The sequence below is a fragment of the Phaethon lepturus genome, unplaced genomic scaffold, assembly GCF_000687285.1.
Source record: "Phaethon lepturus isolate BGI_N335 unplaced genomic scaffold, ASM68728v1 scaffold20234, whole genome shotgun sequence".
In the NCBI taxonomy this organism is placed as follows: domain Eukaryota; kingdom Metazoa; phylum Chordata; class Aves; order Phaethontiformes; family Phaethontidae; genus Phaethon; species Phaethon lepturus.
The window spans coordinates 2,713-20,489 of NW_010534246.1; the positions used below are offsets into that span (position 1 = coordinate 2,713).

Consider the following 17,777-nt stretch of genomic DNA (forward strand, 5'->3'; position numbering starts at 1 on the left):
AGTTTACCAAACAATATTAAGGTAACTCCCAGCACATGAAGGTATACAGAAGAAACACGACCAAGTCACATTGTAATAGTATTTCACATGCACAATTTTCTGCTCAAAAACTCAAGACACAACAAAATGCTTCACAGACACAGAGACTTCTCCAGACCAACATATTTCAGAAGCAGAAAACATGCAGGTGGGTTTTCTGCGTTCCCATAAGGAACAAGAACTTGCTACAATCACCCTCCAGCATTCTTCCCAACTAGACGACTTTTACAGTGGACCGGAGCTTCATCCACGTGCTTATACGGACCTGCATTCAGCAAGGCTGCTGCAGAGGGCAGCTCCTTCGGTAGATTTGTCTTTCCCCAACAGCATGTAAGAGAACTGCCAGAGAGGCATTTACCACACTGCCCACACGTAGCCCTAGACAGGGGCAGCAGTATCTTTCCAGACTAACACTTTCTAACCAAATGACTTCACATATGAAAAGCCTATAGCAAAAAAGCCTAATTTAAAGCCACTGACTTAACTTGGCTGTTTTCAGAGTCCCTGGCTTTCCGGATAGCCATGACCATACTGTGTCTCAGTCACTACTTTAACATTTCAAAATTCATCTGCTTTTTGTTTGTTTATACAGTCCTCATTAAATGACAGCAGGAGCAGCAATAGCTATTTTAGTGATAGCAAATCAGTACCAAGATTCAAGAACATCAGTCTCTAGGAAAATACGCAGCTGTCAGTATTTAAGATGATAAAAGATATTACTATAATGTGCTACAGTCTACCTAAAGCATATGGATCCAAGTTCTAGGTCTTAACTGCCCTTCTGCATCTTTTAACAGCTATTTTGCACCAAAAGAAACTTGCACATCAAGTTCCCTTAATGTATTACAACGGGTGGGGCAAGGGGGGATCGGTAATCATTTGCACACAGACCTAAGAGAAAGTTAGAAAGCTGGTTTATTTCAAACCATGAAATCAAAGTCCAATAAATAAAATGCTTACCACCACCACTGGACACTATGTAGGAAAAGTCTGGTACTGGATTGCTCCCTTGGTGCCTCAAGCATGGATGAAGCCTGAAACGACCTCCTAGCTCCCCACTCCATGCCATGCTGTTATCTCAAGAACAATCTTTAACCGTTCACAGCAAGCCCTCCCCAGGTGCACGCTGCCAGATTCCTCCCTGCTGGAGTTACACCGACACCAGCCAGAACAAACCCAGAGACGACAGGGCTCACAGTATCGGGGTTTTAAGAGTGAAAATGAGTGCAAAGATTTCAGAACTTCTATATAGCATCCCTCTTCCTCGCTCAGAGCCCTTCAAACTGGCTCATGAACTGCGCTATGCCATTTTTTTATTTTTAATGAGCTATTATTAGGCTATAAGAACACACTGCTGCTTACACACTGTCACTCTTCAGGGTGGGGCGTGTGGACAATCCCAGAAATGCTGCTTATGTTTGTTCAACACTGCTATTAAATGACTAGGTTCTTCCAAACAGCAGATTCTCTCAGTTTAAGTAACTGTATGTTACACATACATTAAAATTATTTGAAGCAATCAATATGAAAATATCAAGATTGTATCCAAAATAGAATTTCAAACAGCTTATAGAACCTCAGGTGGACAGTCACCAATTTCTGCTAAAAATGTCACACTCTTTGTCACCAATTTCTGCTAAAAATGTCACGCTCTTTCAGAAACGGCACAAAACCCAATTCGGTATCTGCTTTAAAAACTATTGCACAGAGCAAATGCATGCTTGCTACTTTAGAAATAAGCTTGGGCATGTCACCCTGTCCTTGTAACACTGGCACAAGTGAATTAACAGAAGAGCCTCTTTTTTTTTTTTCCCTTCTGGGAAAGAAGGGCGGGGGGGTGAAGAGGAAGAAAAAATAATGCGTATTATGTGTTATTCATTATATAACTCGCTATTAAGGAATATTGGAGGCACTGTTTAGCAAGCCAGATGAAACCAAGGATATCCAGAAAGAAAAGACAGTACTAAAAAGGGTCTCAAAGTGGCCACCAGTCCTATAGTTTGCTCTTCAACTCAAACCAACCTTCCCAACAGCTCTTCCATAATCTGTAATAGGGATGCTGGTTCGTATTGAACACGGGAGTCTGTCTGGGTTTTATACTATTCTTATGCTCTCTACCGGACAATAAAAAACAACTGATACATGAGTACCATTGGTTCAGGTACTTAAGAATGTAAAGTCTTGATGCTACCTATTCATCCAGTTTCAGTTTGTACAATTTCTGACTCAAAGGACTTCAAGCCATGTATCTAATTTGCTGGGGAAGAGGTACTGCTCAGTTAAGACCTCAGGCAACAGCAACTTAAAATAAAGATCAGATTTTTCACAAAACTTTGGTGATACTTGGATAGGGCTTCTACAGATAAGTGGTATGCACGGAAGTCATATACTCCACGTACCAAAGCAGTCTGACACCTTCCAGAGCAATTTTTCTTTTAAAAGAAACCAAATGCTGCTACCAAGCTTGGAACAATAGTCATTTAAACAACCAGGCTTCAACACCAACAAAAAGAATAAACATATCTGGTTAGCAAAATCCATTTAACAGGTAATAACACAGCCATTTCAAGTTACTTAATTATAACACTTCAATAGGCACCCCCAAGTCCCTCAATCCCCACCATTTTAATACTAGTTAGATACTCCATGTCACCAGACTTAAGTGGCACGGGTATTTTGACTGAGTTAAAAAAAAAAAAAAAAAAAAAAAAAGACTGCCATGTATTTTATTGCTACCAGTGCATGGAGAATTTGAAGGGGCAATGGATGTAAAGGCTACAATCACTTCTTCAGTAGATAAAACAAGAACAGGTTAAAAAAAATAGGACTTAAAACCACAAATAATCAAACAGATGTTTTTCACATAGTTTACCTCAGTGTTTTAACCAACATTATACATTTTATTATTTAGAAAAGATGACAACATTGCAGAAAAATAAAATAAAATTTGTTTTTAACAGGACAAATGTTTTACATGGTGGTATAAAAAGTCTAATGGGAGCCTGGAGGGGAAGAAAGGGAAACAGAACAAAAAAAAAAAACCCAAAAAACACTACTCCAGAAAAAGTAAAAAGCTAAAACAAATTCCAGATGTGTAAGTCTGAAGGTTTTAGCTTTTTCAAATACACAACTACGTGTGCCCTTCACAATAACGGTCACAAATGAACGGGACTTTTTGTACTACTGGACCCTTCAACAGGCCAGTCTGCAAGTTAAAACAAACAATACAATAAACTGCTAAATCAGTAAGTATGCAATTAAGGATTGCTTTTAGCTGTTATAAAAAGCTTGTTTACATATCTAATGGTTCATCTTTTATATTCAAACTGTGCTTAATATTTTTTAGTTCAGACATACTGAAACCCAGCAGCACAGATGGTTTGTGATTATTTATCGCCTTTAAGCATATATTCCTCCTTTTTCCAAAGAAGGATGCAACATCAATTTTCCACGCATATAGCAGCGAGGAAAGTAATTCCATCTCTTTTTTAGAAGGATATGGCCTCTCATGAAAGTAGTCTGTCAAAAACTGTTTTTGAGCCTCATACGAATTGTGATCATACTGCTTAGGATCTACTGCTAGAATGCGAAGATCCTCACTCGACGGAAGCTTCTTCATCTCAGTCCTGGTATTAGTCTTTTGTCGTTTGAAAGGCACTACCCCTGAATTCATTTCATTTTCTGGAGATAGAGCTATGCCAGTACTTAAGCTCAGAGGCTGCTGTTCCTTGTTCCTTTGGTCTTCTGCAACAAAGCAGGAATCCAATTGCTTTCTTTTCAGTATCACAGAATCGTGCTTTTCACCATTCACAAACAGTAGCTCTTTCTTCTCAGTACGCTCAAGCTGCATCTTCACACTTGAGTTGCTGTCTTTGGGAGCACTTCTACAACGGAGCAAATGTACAGCAATAGCTGTTAGAGTCATATTTCCAGTGTACACACCACAACAGTGGATGCACTTGAAAGCAGGAGACTTTAAAATTGTATGTACAGTTGGCATTATATGATGCCGCTCTTTCAAATGCATTTCATAGTTTTCTTTACTAACAAACGTACCAAAGCAAAAGGGACAAGTTAACACTTTTTTGTTGCATCTACTGTTCACTTCTGCTGTCTGAGGTTTCACTTTGATGTAAACAGGGACAAGCGTCCTTGAATTTAGGCCAGCAAGCACTGCCAAATGTACTTCTCTTTCACCAATGTCTTCTTTTGGTAACACTGTACTGAAATCAAAGTGTGGAAACACAAGGTCACCCTGAGCATCATTACCTAGCTGAAATCCTCTGTTGCTATAATCTGCATGTAACTGCTTTTTCCCATTATGTGTAATTTTATTGTGCTCCACGAGGCTTTTTAAGTCATGGAAAGTAACTGTGCAAAACAAGCAAGCTAAGCCATGCATCAAGAGATGTTTCATGAGCTCTTCCTCACAGAGAAAACATTTACAAGAGAAACACCGGACTGTCTTTTCTGTCATCCACCTCAGAAAGGGTGCGCAAGCTGCAAGCTTGTCAGGTTCCAGGGTTTCCTCCATTTTTACTTCACCATGTTTGTGGGCCACCTCCATGTGCACCTGGTAGACATTTGACGGGAAAAGCTCATTGCAAACAGGGCACGTCTTCCACTGCTTAGCCTGTCTAACAGCCTGACTTGTTTCAGGACCAGGTGGGGAGGCTTGTAACGATATAGTCTGAGACGTCAAAACCACTGGAGGAGAGGGTGCACTAGCCGGCGACTGGGACAACTGAGCTACTGTCCCAGGCTGCATTAGTTGGATGGGCACTTGTGCTGGCGTAACAGTTGCTACTCCACCACCAGCAGGTACAGGCAAAGTAACTGAAACTGGGGCAAGCGTGTACGTAGGTATCCCATTAACTTGCTTACCAGTTGGAATCAACTGACGAAGTATAGAACCTGCAGTCAAAAAAGCTGTGTTTTGAGAAACTGCAGGCTGAACTGGCTGATTTACTGGGATAACTGCTGGGGCAACAGGCTGATTAAGCTGAAGAAACCCAGGTCTGACAGGCTGTCTGACAGGAACAACCCCAGAGGCAACAGGCTGGTTAACCTGTAGAACGCCAGATGCAACTGTCTGCGCCACAGGAAGGACCCCGGGACCAATGGGTCTATTCACATTCCCCAGAGACTGGTTGACAGAGAGAACTCCTGGTGCCACCGGTTGATTCACAGGGAGGATTCCTGGTGCAACCTGTTGATTCACAGGGCTGACAGGCTGAGTAACAGGCAGCGCTCCAGCTGCAACCGGGCCATTTATAGTACCAATGGGTTGATTAATAGGAAAGAGCCCAGGCCTGACAGGTTGATTAAGAGGAATAACTGCAGGGGCCACAGTTCTATTTACAGTCCCAACAGAATGATTAAGAGGAATAGCTCCAGCCCTCACAGGCTGATTAAGGGGGAGCCTATGGGAAACAATGATAGGCTGGGAAGGCGGCGGCTGAATATTAACGTTATTCTGACCTACAGGAAGATTACTAGATACCAGAGTAACGTGCGACGGGGTTACAACCAGAGCAGAAGTTGTATGTGGAAGGCTACCAGAGGCACTTGGAACAGTCAGTGATCTGACTGTGTTTGGAACTGCTTTTGGCTGCACCACGGTCTGGTTTTGATTATTCTGTGGAAATGCAAGCTGGATGCAAGCCGGAGCTGTGACGGAACCTGCTGGGGCAGCGGCAGGGCCCGCAGATGGAGCAGCCACTGCCACACCTTGAGGAGGCTTTGGAGCAATATGCATTTGTTTCACAAGTCCTGGTTTCTTAATATGTTCTGAAATCACAGACCGAAGTTTGTTCTCCAGGTCTCGGTGTGTTTCAGCTGTCAAGACATGGTACATTAAAGAATCTTGGCTGTTTGCAGAAGCATTACATTTTTTACAGTAGTGCTCAATTGAATTCTCTTTACTTTCATCAGGTTTCTGGCCAAAATACGTACTTATTAAGTTTTGAAAATGGTTCATCAGCACATGTTTCTTCATATTGTAATACAATGTGTCTGTAAAGTGACATTTTAGACACGTAAAGTTTATGATGTCGCTCCTGAATTGTTTCATGCCATCCAAAATGCTGACTGTATAGTTCTGTATTCTTTTATTAGGTGAATGAAACATCCGGATATGTTTTCCCACTATTTTGGGATCAGAAGCAAATGCACATTTTGGGCAAGGAACCACCAGCTCTTGGTCCATTTCATCCTCATGGTAACGATGCAAGTGATTCTTGAATGAAGTAAGCAATTTTGACGAGAACTTGCATAAGCTACAGCAGTACGGCTTTGTTCTGTATCTCTGCAAACAAAACAAAAACACCCACTTAGAAACCGCCAGTTCCTAAATCCCTGTTATCTGTTTGAAAGTAAGTCTGCACTATCACCTGTCAAAAATGCCTTCACTGGATGTACAGCATGTATCTTCTCAGTTTCATGGAGATCTGTTTTTGAAAAGTAGACTTAAAGAGGACATATTTAAAGGGAGAAACATTTGTGCCCTTTTTGCTTTTTTGTAATTTATTAAGAAGGCTTAGCAGAGTTCGTTTCTACTCGCGTTCACAAGAAGTAATTCTGAAGCCTGTTTTTAAAGATGGGAATCACAGAAAAAGCTAAAAAGAATTTGTATACCACTGTACATAGGAGGTGAAGCCTTAGCAATTAGGAATAGCAGCCCTTTTAACATGACACTTTTAAAGCTTTATTTAGTTCAAGACCACCTCCTATTTACTGAAGAAAAAGAGAGAAGAGAGATGGGCGAGGGGAGAGTGTATTTCAATACCCTACCCTTCAACTGAAAGCTCTCCAAAAAGTACCTCTCCCAGCAAAGCCACCAAAGACTCATTTTTTAAGAACCTTTTTTTGGAGCCAGATTAACAATAGAAAGAGAAAGGAATAAACCCCCCGTTATGATAAAGCAGCAATGACGTCTTCATATTATGTCAACATACTGGACATCCCATCAGAGTCATTTCTTTAAGAAATTTCCTCTAGCACACTCATTACGGAGCATATAGATTCTTCTCAGAAAAATATTTTAACTGTATAAAAATAAACGGAAATATCTTCCACTCTGTAAGTGGTTTCCTCCCTCAATTACATGTCCCTTGACAGCACTACTTTTCATATCCACATGAACATTACTTGCTCCTTCCAGAAAACATAGCCCTGTCAACCATTTTTTCCCATCAGCTTCCTAGGAAGTTAACCCTGACTCCTGCCAAAAACTACAGACTCAGTCACAGTAACATCCAGGTGAATAATCTGCACTCTCAAACGTCTAATGGAACTTGTCTGTTCCCTCAGATGTGTTTTTCACCTTACTGACTTCCACCCTTTATGAAACACCATCCAAAGGGAACAAGCTGTTCCACCACTACAGCGTCCAGCCTAGCTAGATCACCCACATACATGTCACAGACATGTTATAAAGAACTGTAGCAAAAATTTGTGCAGTTATTTTGTCATTTCATATAGCTGTGAAGGTGTCATCTATTAGCAGTACTAACAGAGTCTCCTGATGATAACCAAAAATCTAACCTCCAAATTCAAAAGACTGGGTCAGATAAAGCCACTGGCTAGCTAGGGCTGCTGAAGACGACTACACTGCGAAGGTATCAGCAAATTACCCTCTACTTACACTCTTTAGGTGTCTGGTCTCGGCTGCTAGTAAACAGCACCACAGCAAATTAGAAGCAGCTTCAATCTTACTTTTAAAGTATACTGAGAAGGGAAAGGCCACTGACACTACTGAACTAAAGAAGCATACAGAGCATTATTAAAAGCTGCACCTTGCTAGTCATACTTCTGAAGAAGTCAGGTGACAGAGAGGTGACTGCTTATTTTAATTACTTGTCAGAGGTTTAGAAAGGCTTATATACTTTTAAATACTGGGTGCATACACTCTGTACTTCCCACACCCATTTCAGGTTTGGGTCTTTCTGTCCCCATACACTTATACCGTAGTGTAATACACTGTCAGTATTTCCTTGCAGCCAGGTCTGAACAATTGTAGTTGGGTGCGAGTGAGAACACTCTACAAGTGGTCCAAGTGCTGAATTAATTTACCATTCCATAGTAATGCTGTTTTTACTTCTTATACAAACAAATATTGCAGTATACCACTCAGAAACCACCTCAGTACCTGCATACTGGTAAGTCTAAAGGAAATAATGTTCCATGCCTTCTTAGTTAATTTCTTTTTTGATGGAGGTAAAAATTATGGCACTTCAGCAAAAGGAAAAAAAAAGTCCTGTACCTCAAGTTCTACCAAATTAGGACAAATCCTAAAGTCCCACTACTTAGCTCAAAAAAACCAAAACACAACGACATCAAAATCCCCAAAAATTCTGTTTCAGCAGAACAGAAGTATGTGGAAGTCCGCTACTTTGTTTTCTCTATGAAATAAGAGCTCTTCCACATAGACACCTTAGAAAATCACTTTGTCAGCATTTCTCTTTGCACACGCATCTACGCTGCTTTTTGTGTCTGCAATGGCTGCTACGGTCCACCAATGGCATCTGTTTTATAGAAAATTTGAAAAAATGAGAATTCTAAGCCGCTTGGGAAAAATAAAGCATCTTGGAGATTTACCAGCACAACCCTAAACTGTACAAATGGCATCCAAAAAGGCTTAGAGGTGTTTAGGAAAACTCTCTTAGTCCCGTTCCAAAGAACATACCCCAGAACGCAGTAACACTTTTCCCTTGTGTAATCTCATATTCCCCACAAACTAGAGACAAGCAGAAAGACAATAGCTTCCAAAAACCAAAGTTCTCCCAGAATTATTAATGTCTCCCTAAAAATAGCACTAATGGTAGAAACCACCAACTCCTCATCCATTCAGAGGGACCTGAACAGCCTTGAAGAATGGGCCCATGTGAACCTCATGAGGTTCAACAAGGCCAAGGGTCCTGCAGCTGGGTCAGGGCAACCCCTGGTATCAGTACAGGCTGTGGGACAAAGGGATTGAGAGCAACCCTGCCAAGAAGGACTTGCAGGTACTGGCGGACAAGCAGCTGGACATGAGCCAGCAATGTGCACTTGCAGCCCAGTGGGCTGCATCAAAAGCAGCAGGTTGAGGGAGGTGACTCTGCCCCTCTACTCCACTTTCATTGAGACCACTCCTGGAGTCCTGAGTCCAGCTCTGGAGCCCTCAGCACAGGAAAGACATGGACCTGCTGCAGCAGGGCCAGAGGAGGACCGTAACAATGATCAGAGGGATGGAACACCTCTCCTGTGAGGACAGACTGAGAGAGTTGGGATTGTTCAGCCTGGAGAAGAGAAGGCTCCAGGGAGACCTTATTGCAGCCTTCCAGTACTTAAAGGGGGCAGACAGGGGGCTTATAAGAAAGATGGGGACAGATTTTTTAGCAGGGCCTGTGGCGCTAGGACAAGGGGTAATGGTTTTAAACTAGAAGAGGGGAGATTTGGACTAGATACAAGGAAGACATTTTTCACAATGAGGGTGGTGGAACACTGGCACAGGTTGCCCAGAGAGGTGGCAGATGCCCCATCCCTGGAAACATTCACAGTCAGGTTGGACGGGGCTCTGAGCAACCCGATCTAGTTGAAGATGTCCCTCCTCATGGCAGGGGGATTGGACTAGATGACCTTTGAAGGTCTCTTCCAACCCAAAGATTCTATAATCTCAATAAGACATCTTCTCCAGCCTACTGAGTTTCTGATGTAAGCTCAAACAACTTATTTTCCCCTTATAGCAACAACTTTGGAATAGAACATCCTGAATGACCAACTTCTTTTTTCCCCAAATCTAGGCAGCACGATGCCACGATATGTGAACGATATGTATCAAGAAACCATAGTTGTTTAAAGAAAATGGATAGAAATAAGTTTAGCACCCAAAGACATAGCTTGGCAAATCTGTTCCACAGCAACCCATTATGAACTCTAGACTTAAGGTCATCAGATCAGATTCCAATGTTGTTTCTTGGACAGGTATCGACACTACTGATCATGCTGACTAGCTGAGTCAGGATCTGTATTCATCCCTTCTGGTAAAGGATCAGGTCTCTGCCTGGCCTCTCTCCAGACAGTAGGGATGAAAGAAGATTCCCTCTGTAGTGCATGATTTTTAGTTCTTTTCAATTTTCATCGAAATTACTAATCATTTTTCCTAAAGGACTGTGGAAGGAAAATGGAGAAAAAAACCCTTCACCTTATGTTTTAGACAGGAAGCTTCACTTGCTCTGTCTTCATCATCCTCTTCCCTGTCTCATGTCTGGGGAGAAGGGCGAACCTCCCCTGCTCATCTAAAAGATGATCTCCCAACACTGACTTTCTTTTAGTCAGAAGGTGGACGAAAAGGCAAAAGAGACAAAATCAGCATGGCTAGAGCTCAGGTAACACGCTGACTGGAGCCAGGAGACCTGATAAAAGGAGAAGTCTTCCACGTGCATAGGGAAGAAATAAAAAAGTGTGGGGGGAGAGACCACCATAACCATTAACATGATTTATTCCATTCACCTAAACTAAAGGTAGTCTTGACTGAAGGTAACTGTAAGCCTTATCTGAAGAGGCGGTAAGAGGCTAGATGCAATCTGACTTTATGGACCTAGTCAAACAAGTCATATTTGTCTCTTTGCATCCACAAATTGATGTGAACAAGATGAACCTCCAGTCTTACATGGGTGAACCCGTTCAGAAAAGCAGAACTAGGAGACAAAGCAGACAAAGGTCCTGAAGAGGGGGAGGGGTCACTTTCTACTCAATGACAGTTTGGCAAAGACTGAGTGGCTTTATTTGCTCAGCCTGTATACACTGAGGACTTTGTTAAAAAATGCAACTATTGCACTTAGCAGGCTCAGTTTGTTTTAAAGATGGCAAAGTCAGATAAAAAGAGATCCTGGAAAACCACCACACTATTCTAAACCATTGCCTTTTGATTCAGGATGAAAAGAGCAGACCCACCACTGTTCACACACCGTTGACAGGCCCTCCTCATGGAAGCAACCAGGAGCCCTAAGATTCTTCAGCAAGACTGAGAAAACACTACCTTTTCCTTCTGGATATACTCCTATGCTCTAGGTAGTGTCTTAAGAAACTTGCTAGAATTTAAAATTATAGAAATGCTTTGGTTTGCTCATCTCAGCCCTGCCTTTCTTGTTGATTCTAGCTTCACACAAGATTCCAGCTATGTAGAAATAAAAGCTGTTCCACATACACAAATCTAACCAGAATATGTTTTCCACCGCAACCCTACCCAAGCCACTGAACAATAATTTCAGTTTAATCCACTTACATCTATGCAATCACATTTTCACTCTTCCAATGAAACAATTGTTTCACAGCATGTTAAGACTACACACCAGATTAGGCTAAAAAGGCAGAACATTAGTGTGACACCTTAAATACTGACGTTCAAGGCTGTATCCTTAAGGACAGCAAACAGCATATGTAGTCCTTATAACCAGCTGCATCACAGGGAAGGACATAGAGGAAAAGAACAAACATTCACTAATAGTGCTTAGAAAACAGATGTTCGAGCTTTTTTTTTTTTACCATAAGAACGTGTATTTTAACTTTTCCAGGACTTATGAAAATTATAAAATTCAGCAACTCCACATGCACATCTATCCAGAAATACAAATATACATACCTTCCTTTTGCCCACAGACTCCCAAGGAGAGACATCACTCCATGAAGTGTTACAAAAGTGTTTTTCACCTGGGTCAAAACTTTTAAGATTCTAAAAGAAAAAAAACCACAAGAAATAATCTGCTTTTGCAGTCTGTTCTGAATACAAAAATAGTCTCAATATGGAGCAAGGAAAAAGAAAAAAGGAAGATGAATGGAAAGTCTGTACAGTATTCAGATACAGGTTTCAAAATTCAGTTCAAAGAAATTAATTCTTTGATCCCTCTGATTTATTTTACCTCAAATACTTGTTCATATGACTGCCTCGTAATATAGTAGTCGTTCTGAAGACTTCGTAGTTACTGAAAATATAGGAGTGAAAATATTTATACTTTAATTCCATTGCTTCTAGCTGAGTTCACAGTGAACAGTGAAAGATATTTTATCCCTCTACTTTCCTCCTCCTAAATCTGTAATACTTCGTTATCTACTTCCAATTATTAGCTACTGCTATGGTTTGCTTTGTGACAGGTTTTAGTATTAAATCTTCTTAGCATTTCTATGCTTTTAATTTGGAAAAACGAAGACAATCCCAGAAGCTTATTTCTAAAGTCAACAGTATTTTTTCCTCAAGCTGTGAAAGCAACAACATTGTCACATCTGGAACAACTGTGTCAGGGTAAACAACCTTCGTTATAGCATTCTTCTAATCGATCCCATCAGAGCAGTTTATGTTCATCAAACCAAAGCCAGCCACTACTCTAAAAATCTTAAGTTCCTCTCCAATTTTCTGAGACCCACACATATCAAAACACAAACTTAATGAAAAAAGTAACTGGATTCCTGTTTGCTAGGCACATCTGAAGAACCTAGGCTGGCTTCAACAGCACACTAGAGCATTGCAGATGAAACACAGGCTACGAATCCAGGCTTAACCCTCAGAAAACTAGCATTCCTTCTCTCATCACATTCCCCTTCCCTTTCACAAACACCTCTTCACTCAGAATTCTGCAAGACGCTTAGAGAAGGTGAGATGTTTTCACCTCTGCACCAAACCCCATTGGAAGAGCAGAAGCAGGTAAGGACCATTTAAGATTAGATCACCTTCAAGAGTAGTGGAATTCATAAATCTGATCAGTTTGTGCTCAAAAAAACCCCACACATCTGAAATTTATAAGAAACACAGGACATACTGAGCAACAAAAAGAAACAAAGCCTCTAGCAGTCAAACAAATACACAATCCTGTTTGCACTCTGCTCCTGTCCACACCATACAGATGTGAGCATCCCTGTGTGTATAACACATTATAGTGAGCCAGAGGGGCATGCCAGTGATTTATTTAAGAATCTAGAAAAAAATTTAGCTAAGTTTGCAATAAGCTTTGTAGCTTTTTCAACCTCCAAGTTTCCCCTAGGAGAATCCTGAAGAGCTCAGGGCAACAAACCTTTTCCATTCTAATTTTCCATTCTAATCAACATCAAAAAAAAAAATGAGTAATTTATTTGCCCTTCAGCCAAACCTTAAAAAAAAGCACCTTTGAAAGAACCCTTGCATGGAACAAGAGAAATCCCACAGCCTTAGAGAACATGATGCTTTTCTTACGTATGTTTGACAGAGAAAACAAAGAGACTCACGATTTACTAACAATTCTTCAGCCGAACACACCGAAGTGAATTACACACTGTTAAAAAAGTTTTCTTGAAGTTTATGGCCTACCCCAAACATGTTCTGCTCTTGGTTTGAGTACTCTCCACCAAGAGACACTCCTAGACTTGAACACCAGATTCCCACAAGCCAGATGTGTGTGATAGTAGTCTAGATCATTTTGCTGAAAAGGCTATTTCCTACAGAGAAATACTCACTGATAAGGATCGATGACCATTCTTATCACTACAATTAGTCAGTGCTGCGAACAGCTGTTTAAAGCAAGAGTTCAAAATAGAGACCCATGCTGACATCCCAGAAGCAAGCTTTGATCAGCTAACTCATTATGTCCTTCCCACTTTTCTCACTTCAAGGAGGGGAGGAAAATAGAAGGGAAAGGTGACAAGCAAGGAACCAAAAGCCCTGAGAAGCCTGATTAATCCTGATGCATACTGCGTATTCCTAAATTTAAGAGAAAAACATTTTAAAAATAAGAACTCTCCTCCCCTCTGTATTAAAACTACCACTGTTCTCCAGAACAAAAAGATAAAATGTTCAGAGTTCAAATGAAGACTTAAAGATCACAGTATGTTAAAGAAGCTAAAATAGTTCACTAAAGGAAAGCCTCTGAGATTACAGTGTCTTTAAAAGTACTACTTTGAGAATCAAACTAGTAGTCTAGCACAAAAGGCTCATGTTTTCTTCCTAGCAGAGATCAATTAAGAACTTCTAGCCTAAAAACTAATCCATATGTCTCCAAACTGCAAAGAGATACTATTTATATGTGAAATTCCTTCACCTTCCTCACAAATCACTGTCCGTTATCATGCCTTATTAGAACAGTTTAGGACTAATTTTAGATAGCAGGTCAAGTTTGTATCGTATCTCATACCATTTCCTAAGTGTCCAGCCTCCTCACAAGGACCACGTTCAGAAATCAACCTCAATATTAAAAAATAAATCCTAAGCTACTTCTCATCTATTAACACATCACACACCCTATTCTACCAAAAAGGAATACCATCATCATATGAGCCAAGTATAAATCAAGTTCTAAAAACCATTCTTCTTGCTGCTAGTTATACCAAAACCAGCCCCAGATTACCTGGAAAAAAAACAAACTGAAATTATTAACTTGGTTGAGGGAGAATTATTTGCAAAAAACTAAGATGGTATTTTTTTTGGCTCACATGTTACAGAGCTTTTTCCAGTATGGAAATGTTCACTGCGTTCCCCACAACCACCATCTATTAAAAATAAAACAAAAACACACACCATCACCATTCCAAAAAACAACCAACCAAACACAAAACACCTTACTCCTCATTCATCATTAACCCCACACTGTAATCAAAAAGTTAGACTGCAATCAGTTTCATAGCAAAAAAACCCACCATCATCAAAACACTTCTACCTCAAACATCAAGACAGAAGAGCTTCTTAGAGGTTTAACTACAAAACAATACACAACACAACAAAATCAGTAAGAAAATGGAAATTACTAGACAAATACACTTTTTCCTGAGCTCTTATGATGCTTATTTAGATATATCAAATATTGTTCAACTGCAGTAATCAAGAATATTCCAGAATTAGCTATGCACTAATCTTAAGCATTTTTTTCCAAAAATTTACTTATGGTTTCAGAAAAAACACCACAAAAGGCATAACAGTACCTCTCTGTAGAGAGTTAACTTACTTTAGTACCATCATATGGAATTAATCCAAACTCCTGACTACAGTCAATGAGAAGCCATGAACATACTGAACAGTCAAAAAAGCCTGTGCAACAGCTGGCTGAAATACACTACTGTTTAGCCACTGAGTTGCATTACTGCATTTGCACTTTTTCTGGTATTAGGCTTGCCAATCTGATGGTGTGAATTCCTCCTGTTTGTTGCACAATACTTTCTCCTGAAAGTGACAACAATGGTACTTGGTTCATCTTGATCACCCCAGTACACTTGCATATACTTTTTAAGATGCAGAACTGAACTACAACTCTGTAACCCAAGTTCAGTATTTTTCCCTGGACACAAAGTTTAGAAGCCTGCAACAAGATTACTAGGACTAATTGCTTGTCCCTTTTCAGAAATACTGACAATTTGCATATCCTTCAGAGGCTTGCCCTTGAGATGGGATGCAATGTCTTTGAGCATGCTTTTAAAAGAACTGAAAAAAGTTATTGTGTAGTACACAAATAACAATTTATTAGTCTGTGGTCTTTTTCCTAAAGCTGTACTATTTCTTTTGTTGAAATATTACTAGCAGAGAATATGCAGCACCATCTGTAACACATCTTGTTGAACGTACTAACAAACTAAGTTACACCCCAGGCATATGAGTAGTCAGTCATACGTAATCCTTCAAGTAAAGACCCCACCATGAAGATCTATGGCAGAGGAGTATCATATATACACTAAAAAGTGAAATATTTTTCAAGGGTTTACATTTTAGACTGGTTTACATTATTTCAAATGCTTTACCTTCAACAATTCCCTGCAGCTGTCAAGCCCAAGATCCACAAGAATGCCCTTCACCTTTTTTCGAGCCTTCCTGATATTATCAAGATTTTGAACAGGAATTTGAAACATTTTGCACTTTTCCTGAAAAAGAAATACAAAAAGTGATGGAACACTTGAACACAGGCACTTGCATTTAACAGTATTAAAACAAAAACAAAAGTCTGAAAAATGTATTCTTAAATACAAAAGGCCAAAAGCCTTAAGCCAAAGAACTGGTCTCATTAATATTTCCCAGTAGATCACTTGCTTCCTCTTAAAGGAAACAGAATCTGATTTTGCAGGAAAAAAATCCTCTACATCTATCTAAACAAAAACCCAAGTTTTTCTTTCAGATTTCTTTGTGTCTATATGGCAGCTATACTGTGTTTTGTGGGGTTTTTGTAAGAGAACATGAACACCAGAATTTTACTAAGTTCTGTTCAGAAAATTACATTTAGGAAGGAGGAATTCAACACCTTTCACCTTGAACATTAGTGCCGAGATAAGAAGCCTCTTTGATAATTTAGTTTGCTGTCACATATGTACATACTTAAAATATGATTGCTGGTAAAATCTAGAAATCCTGCAGAAGTTTCTGCTGCTGTAAACTGGCATGCACCTTGGCACAGAACAAGCTACTACAGTATTAATGAAGCAGAAATAAAATGTAATTAATGTATGGCATGGGTAGCTAAATATGCTTAAGTGTATACAGCTCTATCACATTCTGCTACTCCAGACTTTGGATTCACACCCTACCCTGCTCCCTCCAGCAAGCTGCAATAGCCAGAGCTCAACATACAGAGGATGACAACCAAAGCAAGATTACAGACAGACAGGTTATCTGCTGCAGGTCATCTATCTGAAGGGTTGCTGCTCAGCATGGTTGCCCATCTGTCTAGAACATAACCACCAGGAAGGGTCTAGTGCTTTCCCAACAGGTAGGCTTTTATCACTCCCCATGCAGCTGGGCTATGGAGGCATCAGTTGCTTATCTTCAGCTCCCAGTATATCATAACATATCCCCATCGGCTTAGCTTTAGAAGTATGTGCCTTTATCACTTCCTACCTAGATTACAGCAAAATGCAATTTAGACTGACATTTAAGAAACTTAAATGAGCACAGAATCAACACAACTACCCTGCACTGAAAAAAAGTCACCGGGAGCTTCACAGGTATTTTTTTATTCTTAAATAGCTGGCAGAGGACTCAATAGAGTTTAAAAGGTCTCAGTCCTTATCGCTGAAAAGTTCATCCATCCAGGACAAGTTCAAACAAGAAAAAAAATAAAGAAAATCCCCAAACAGTACTTCAGTCCTGATGGTCCTGAATGTCTTGAAAAGCTATACTTCTCAAAAAAAAGCAAGTTGACTGCCAGCATGAAATCTTTGCCTTGAAAGGTACAACTTTCCTGTAAACAGCTGCAAAAACCCCTCTCCACATAAGGCAGAAGCTACAAGCTAAACCTCACCAAAGGCAGAAAAAAACAAAAAAAAACTTTCTACTCTATATGTCATCACTCAAGAAGAAAAAAAAAAAAAAAAAACCTTAATTTATGTACAAAACATATAATTTAGGGGTTTTTTTAAATTAAAATTCAAACAACTCACATGCTATTCTCCTCTTCTTCTCCCCCCAAAGGAAAGGTGTGTAGAGAAAAATGGAGAGGGAGCCCCATTTGATAGATGCTAGTCTTGTTTTCTAATATCTTTTATTGGTAAGAAGTCTGGAAGACATTCTGATACCATTGAGGTGGGTGTGGAACAGGAACCTATACAGAATGGAATAAATCAGAGTAACTAGTCTGGCACTCTATCAAAATCCAAGTAGTAAAATTAAGACGTAAAATCCTCTTTTTAAAGTGAAGTCAACCGGGAATTTGTATACTCTCTGGTTAAAGCTTTATGATCAGTCCCTCTATGATAGCAGGTTATGTGCACCAACCCCATGGTCCACCGCAGGCAATAACAGAGCTGACAGGATGTCA

At 40.1% G+C, this 17,777-nt stretch overlaps 1 protein-coding gene across 1 annotated transcript; it reads right to left on the bottom strand.

The window, feature by feature from the left end:
- Window positions 1-3,331: 3,331 nt before the first annotated feature.
- ADNP2 (ADNP homeobox 2) lies at window positions 3,332-17,530 on the bottom strand. The gene is made up of 4 exons (XM_010285474.1): window positions 17,401-17,530; window positions 15,772-15,891; window positions 11,663-11,752; window positions 3,332-6,346 (listed from the first exon to the last, which is right to left on the bottom strand). Exons 2-4 carry the CDS (start codon window positions 15,877-15,879, stop codon window positions 3,332-3,334), a joined length of 3,213 nt encoding a protein of 1,070 aa, XP_010283776.1. The 5' UTR covers window positions 15,880-15,891; window positions 17,401-17,530.
- Window positions 17,531-17,777: the final 247 nt, after the last annotated feature.

Bases quoted from the DNA above. Each gene is read 5' to 3' on its own strand.
- ADNP2 (XM_010285474.1), bottom strand. From the start codon at position 15,879: ATGTTTCAAATTCCTGTTCAAAATCTTGATAATATCAGGAAGGCTCGA. The intron at 11,753-15,771 runs GTAAAGCATTTG...TTTTTCTTTTAG, and splicing joins GCTGCAGGGAATTGTTGAAG to AATCTTAAAAGTTTTGACCC. The intron at 6,347-11,662 runs GTATGTATATTT...TTTTGTTTGCAG, and splicing joins AGTCTGTGGGCAAAAGGAAG to AGATACAGAACAAAGCCGTA.